This window comes from Schistocerca gregaria, chromosome 1 (genome assembly GCF_023897955.1).
Source record: "Schistocerca gregaria isolate iqSchGreg1 chromosome 1, iqSchGreg1.2, whole genome shotgun sequence".
NCBI lineage: Eukaryota > Metazoa > Arthropoda > Insecta > Orthoptera > Acrididae > Schistocerca > Schistocerca gregaria.
The window spans coordinates 845676071-845683150 of NC_064920.1; the positions used below are offsets into that span (position 1 = coordinate 845676071).

At 37.2% G+C, this 7080-nt stretch overlaps 1 protein-coding gene across 1 annotated transcript in view; it reads right to left on the reverse strand.

Annotated features, from left to right (window-relative positions):
• LOC126272547 (RING finger protein 10-like) overlaps nucleotides 1-2210 on the reverse strand; it is a 104527-nt gene extending 102317 nt beyond the window's left edge. The window contains exon 1 of the mRNA XM_049975470.1: nucleotides 1655-2210. Coding sequence (XP_049831427.1) covers nucleotides 1655-1745 — 91 coding nt within the window. The 5' untranslated portion in view covers nucleotides 1746-2210. The remainder of the gene's footprint in view (nucleotides 1-1654) is intronic.
• Nucleotides 2211-7080: the final 4870 nt, after the last annotated feature.

The window sequence follows — 7080 nt, forward strand, 5'->3', positions numbered from 1 at the left end:
TAAAATCCTGATAACAGGGGGAGGATTGGAATGAAGTTCAACCCTTGATCACTTTAACCAGTAAAGTTTTCTTTGAGTGTGCCTATCAATGATTCAACACTTCTGCATTTTGGCGAGTAGTCTGCTTCAACCAGTAAACGAATTTTCATAAATATAATCTTTCCAATTAAAAGTGTGTTCTCTCTTTGAAACATCTAGCATTGGTTGCTATGTCATCCCACCATGAACTGGGAAAGTTCTAAAACTGAGTATATTCACCAAAAGGTGATTTGACAGAAGCCATTAACATTACGTATCTAGCCAAAGCCAAGGACATTTTAACACACCTGTTGACCCATCATCTTTACAAATATTCAACTGAGGAAATAAACTAAAAGAGCAAGAGTTAAGAAAGGACGCCCATTATATTTTTGTACCTAATTTATATCTTTTCTGTAGCAGTGAGAGTAGTAGATCGACTGTCAGTTACTACTGGCACAGGATATTTCACTAGAATGAGATTACTTTTAAACTTAACCAAGTAATAAGATACAGAAAATGTGTTATCTTTGACTTTACAGGTGGTGATCAATTAACAGTAATACTATAACTTCACTCTAGTTAAAACTTTTAAATTTAATTTGGAATACTTCCTGTCTTTTCCATTTTTTTAAGCACACACGCCCTCTTCTGATATGTTTTTTGAATTGCACTGTACATTCTTGCGTATAATTAATTAGTTACTTTTCTGTTCCATAGGCTACAATTGGTATGACATGGAATGTGTCACTTCACAAAAAAGTACAGCTTCTCTTAAAAAACATGGCATCATACGGAGCATTTACACAATTAAAAATCAACTTTATTCCCATTCATACGGCGACAGTGCATCAACATACATCTACTTTATACAACTGCATTTTACATTACTTTTAAGTTATCTTTTATCTGTGTGAGTAGTATTTCAAAGACAAGCGCACCTCCACGCGAGTTAAGTGAAAAGCTACAACTTGTCAAATATTCTTCACCCTGTCATTTACACTGTGACAACAGCAATTAGGCTAACAGATACTTTCATTATCAGTCACCATAGGACGATTAGAAAATCAAGTAAGCCTATTTTGTTAATATTACGGAACGTTTCCTTCTATTGTTGACGTTTCCTATCAGGTAATATTTTTTATTCCAGATTTACAAGCAAAACTGTCTACTTCATATTTTTAAGCTATGGGCTACGATGATTCAAGTTCTACACTTAACCTTATTCCTCCTTTCTCGCTTCTGTGAGTTTCTGCGACTAGATAAAATAAGCACAAAAAGTTAATTTTTGTTCTCCCTGTTCTGGTTACAATGTAAACATGACCATAGGCATTATATTCTTTCAATTGCAAATTTACTACGACTTCGCAATATGAATTATTATATAACGAAAGAAAAATGAGGAGCTTGTCCGAAACTATGGCGCAATCGTTAAATTAGAAGGAAAAACGCCAACAACACGGCATCTGTTGTGCTAAAAAGCGAGTCATAAGTTCATTCTGTTATAACTCACAACACACAAATTATTTTGCTATGCTAATGAAAAACCAGTGTCAAAACAATCCTTCATAAAAACAAGAAAACAAATAACAGTTTGTCAAGGTCATTAAAATGATCAGGTTAAGTCAATATTCACCTTGATTCTTCTTAGCCTCAGTACCATTCCCCTTTACTGGGGGTTGTACTGAACGAGTTGATTTTTTGTCCATAGTAAAGTCCTCTAGCATCTACGATGGTGGAGAAATAATCTCCGCATGGAGAAACAGCAAACAATTTCAGGCCCGACATTTTTTCAGCAAGCCATGATTAAAATTACACAAATAATAAAACCTTTTGCCAGTGCCACAAAACTGGTTCAAAAGATGCTAAAAGTTTATACACGAAGGAAACGAAACCCTTTCGGGAGCAGGGATAAACCCTGTCGCCGAAAACGACGATGAACGATAGCGCTTTTGACGAACACTGTCGTCGCTGTAATGGCGACGGCCAACACTGAAAGTCACGGATGAAGGGAAAGGTGGTATTGATTTCAGCACTGACGACAAACATTTTGCATCGTTAATCGTAGAATATTCCAATTGGTGACGTTTAGACGAGAGCAATCTATACACATGCGATATTCTTACTCTTTTTTCTTTCGTTTTCCGGTTTGAATTGCTAAATGACGATAAACATACATGGTAAGCTTAAATGAGTTTGAAAGTTTAGTACGTATTAATCCATTGTTTATATTTTTTCATATTACGAGCGGCCAAATGTTTATATTGCATTCATAACAGTTTGTAATATAATAAAATTGGATATAGTTCGTGTTTTTAATAAGTCAAACATGTTAAAAAGGAGAAAGAAAAAAATCCTTTCTGTTTCAGTGCACTTAACGCATGATTTTGCCCAACCATAACAGTTCAATATTATTGTCAAACCGTCGACATATTGACCGTCTGAGGGCGGACATTGAAGTATTGACAATATTATAAATATTGACGAGCAGTATTGACGGATCCCAAAATATTTTCGGTATTGTTAATGTGTATCGGGTATGTGGGGTCGAGAACTGACGGTCTATTCGCCATTCAGATGTTGCAAATATTCATGATATTTACGAATCAACCACACAACATGCTCACTGTTTATGCTTCAGTTCGTCTTTCAACATGCCATCCCACAGACTGAGTTTTCAAGTATTCTTTTAAGAGGCCTGCACACGTTCAGTTTTTTGACAAAACTAGTTAGCCAAACCTGCAATGTATTGAAACGGCTTCACACTATAAAATCGACAAAAATTGTCAGTTGACAGCGCGATTTTAGAAGGTTAAGGTGTCGAACAGCCAAAGGAAAGCGTGTGTTGCAATTATATTATCTGTAGCTCGCAAGTAATAGAAAACAACGAAAAAGAGGAAATGGGTCCGAGACTGGTTGAAAAAAGGATCGCATGTTAATTTACTGACTGAAGTTAGAACCAGGGACCCGATAAGTTTCATGTTTTTTCCGAAGATTTCTGGATCATACGGTAAGTTATTAGTGTTGATACGAGATAAAGCTGAGAAGTAAAATGTATTAGTGAGAGGAGATGTCGCGTTCGTCAAGAGATTAGGAGTAACTTTGAGATGTCTAAAGCATGACAGATCACTCTAATGCTGGAAGTTTAGTTGCGTAATACCAGCAAGACCAATTAGTGAAATTCTATGGAAACCTGTGAACGAATTGTATCTGCGTGGCTAAGACCTGTTCAGGCAATTAACTTAAAACTTGTTTCTCACCCTTTGTGGTAATTCGATGAAACTGACATGCATTTAGCAGGCCTCTCAGGTCATTGTAGGTATACGACATATTTTTAAAACCGCTGTGTAACAACAATCTGCACTATATTCCCAAATTAATAAAGTAAACAATGCATAGAGAATCCTCCGTTAATCATCATAAAGTGGCGTTTAGAATGATTACCCTTGCATAGGCTTATTAAAATTCTTTTATGTTAAAGACTCTTTAAAAATTGAATTTGAGATGTGATATACGCAATGGCGAATTTAAAATATAAACACTGCGCACTCACGCCGCGTGTCTGTTTACTGAAGCTCTGTCAACATTATCAAACCTTCAATATTTGGCCTCATACGTTCAGTATGTATTGACAATACCGAGAATATTTTGAGGTCCATCAGTACTGATATTTCTAGTATTGGCAATGTGTAAATACGCGCCCTCAGGTGATCAATATATTGACAGTTTTACAATATTATTGAACGTGTGAAGTTTCAACACAAAACAGTATTAATAGGATTATACAGTGGTAGCCATATTGGCCACTTCAGGTGATCAATCGAGGACTCATATTTGACAGAATGGAACGGACTTCGTAGTGTCAGAATGTTATGTCTTAGTGTCAGAATGTTTTATACTCCTACCTCTGGCGCATTTATTGGCAGCGTGTCATGTGGGTGACTCACCATCCAATCCAGTTAACGATAGCTGTAGGAAACCCAGAAGTATCAGTGAAAGATCCAAAGAAATGCCTCCACATGTGTCAGTATTAACAGCCCAGTGTTTAACTGCTGAAGCATTCACAACAAAGTTCCAGAGTTGGAAGTACTTCTGAAATGCGTTGAAGCACACATAATACTAGTTACGGAAAGCAGGTTGAAACCTGAAATTGATAACAGTGAGATTTTTGGCGAAAATTTAAGTGTGTATCGAAAGATTAGGTTAATGGGAAATGGAGGTGCTGTATTTGTCGTAGTAGTCAAGAGACTTAAATCCACCAAGATGAAAGTTGAAGCTGCATATAAGATTGTGTGGGCAAGACTCAGTATCATGGCTGAGCACAAACTGGTAACTGGATCCTTCTACCGTCCATTAGACTCATCTACTGATGAGTGTCAAGCTTTAAATAAAACTCCAGTGTTCTTGTACAGCATTTACAACTTGTACAGCATCATCATCTAACAATCAACTAGGAAAATTACAGTTTTATTAGTAGTGGGCGTGATAAGACATCCTGTGAAACATTACTAAATGCCTTCTCTGAAAATTATTTAGAACAGATAGTTTCAGAATCCCACTGATGACGGAAGTATATTGTATCTAATGGCAATGAATGGACCTTACCTCTCTCAGGATGTTCACATGGAAAATGGTATCAATGAACACGATGCGACTGTGGCAACAATGATGACCGAAGTACAAAGGACAATTGAAACAAGTAGAAAGATATAGATGATCAGCAAAGTAAGTAAAAAGCGATGGTGTCTTATCTCAATGAGGAACTTGAAATTTCCAGCGCAGGGCAGGGGCATGCAGAGTAATTATGGCTCAAATGTAAAAAAATAGCTGACCATGCACTGGATAGATATGTACCCAGTAGAAAGTTCATAATGGAAGGGACCTTCATGGTAAAAAAAAAAAACCTATAAAGAAACACAGACTTCTACATAATAGGTGTAAAACAAGCCATGGGACTACAGATAGAAAGATGCTGAATAAAATGCGTTTGACAGTCAAGAGGGCAATGCGTGAAGCCTTCAGTGACTATCGTAGCAGAATATTGTCACATGACTATTTACAAAACCTGAAGAAATTCTGGCTATATGAAAAGGCTGTTAGTGCCATCAAAGTTACTGTCCAGTCACTCGCAATTTGGGCAGGAGCTGAAACTGAGGGTAGCAAAGCAAAAGCTAAAATGTTTAACTCTGTTTTGAAATGTTTCTGTACAAAAGAAAACCTGGGAGAAGTGTCCCAATTTAATCCTCATACCACTGAAAATATGAGTGAAATAAGTACTAGCGACTGTGGTGTTCAGAAACTACTGAAATCGTCAAAACTAAACAAAGCGCTGGGCCCAATGGAATGCCTATGAGATTTTTTTTCTGAATTTGTGTCTGAGTCAGCTCCTCTTTTAAGTGCTCCACAAAACTATTGTAAAATATCATTGACATTGATTTGTTGTAGAATCTTACCACATATTTGGAACTCACATAGAATGAGGTCTCTCAGACAGAATGACATCCTTCATGCCATCCAGCATGTATCCTAAAAACATCGATCATGAAAAACCAACTCACATTTTTCTCACATGACGTAGTGAAGACTTTGGATCGAGATAGTCAGGTAGATGCAGTATTTCTTGATTTTCTAAAAGCATTTGACTCAGTACTATATCGAAGCTTATTGACGACGATATGATCATATGAGATATCAAGTGCAACAGTGCACTTCTTGGCTTGATTTAGAACTTTTGTGTAGGAAGGATGCAGCATGTGATCTTGGATGGAGAGTCACTGTCAGATGTAGAAGTAATTTTGAGTGCGTCCAGGGAAGTGTGTGGGAACCTTTCTTTTCATGTTGTATATTAGTGACAGTGTGGACAATGTTAATAGTGCCATAAGACTTTTTGAAGATGGTGCAGTCATCTACAATGAATTACAGTCTGAAAGAAGCTCCATAAATATTTAGTCAGATTTTGGTAGGATTTCAAAATGGTGCAAAGATTGGGCACTTGCTTCAGATGTTCACTTCTAAAAACGAAAAACTATAGTATCCTATAACTACAGCCAAAGAGTAACAGCTGGAATTGGCCAACCGGAGTGTAAAACTTTGTGAGCATATGAAATGGAATGGTGATACGAGCTCAGTTGTGAGTGAGGAAGATGGTAGACTTATGTTTGTTTGTAGGGAACTCAAATTACTCATGTGACCGGTTTTAGAATATTGCTCAAGTCTGCAGGATTCGTACCATATATGTTAATTACAGCACACACAGAGACATTCAAACAATCACTCTTCCTATACTCGATACGTGATTGGAATGGGAAGAAACTCTAATAACAGGTACAACAGGCCTTTCCTTTGCCATGCTCTTCACAGTGATTTGCAGACTAGATGTAGATGTAGTAATAGATTTAGCTTAAAGTTACCAGATGTTCAGAAATTCCTAGACATGTCCTACATTTTAAACATTTGTCCAGCGTCCGGAGGGATCTTTTGATAGTCCTAATACCCTACATTTTCAGCAACAAGCAGCGACTGTTAGAAAATGAACTGACAATTACGAGAACATGAATGAATATTTGGTTATTAACCACAGTTGCAGCTCACTATGCCAACATAGCTAAACAAGCTAAAGTGAAAGAGCATAGTCATACATTAGTAACATAGAACAAGACATGTGGCAATGCAGAGTTTGCTCTCAGAGCCAAAGCAAAGTAACGCCACTCTCCTCCAGCCAAGTCACAAGTTGACACACCCAACTTGCACACTGTTGTGTCGACTAATGCGTAAGCTACGGAAGTTAAAAGGCATCCTAGTTTCTTGCACGATGTTGCTTCCCCCATTGTTGCCTATGAGCTTGAGCAGCTGCTGCTATGTGGGTCTGCTTCCATTCTGCTCTTATTCGTTTGCCAGCACCAATCTAGGATCGTTTGATTATGTGTACAAAAAATTATCATCATGCCAAACTAATGGGCTTAATCTTCAACTAAGTAAATAAATACTTTCTAAAGTGTCCAAAGTTCTTAAAATGTGCGGTAGGGATATCATTTCAACCTTCAGCAACTCCTTATAATCACG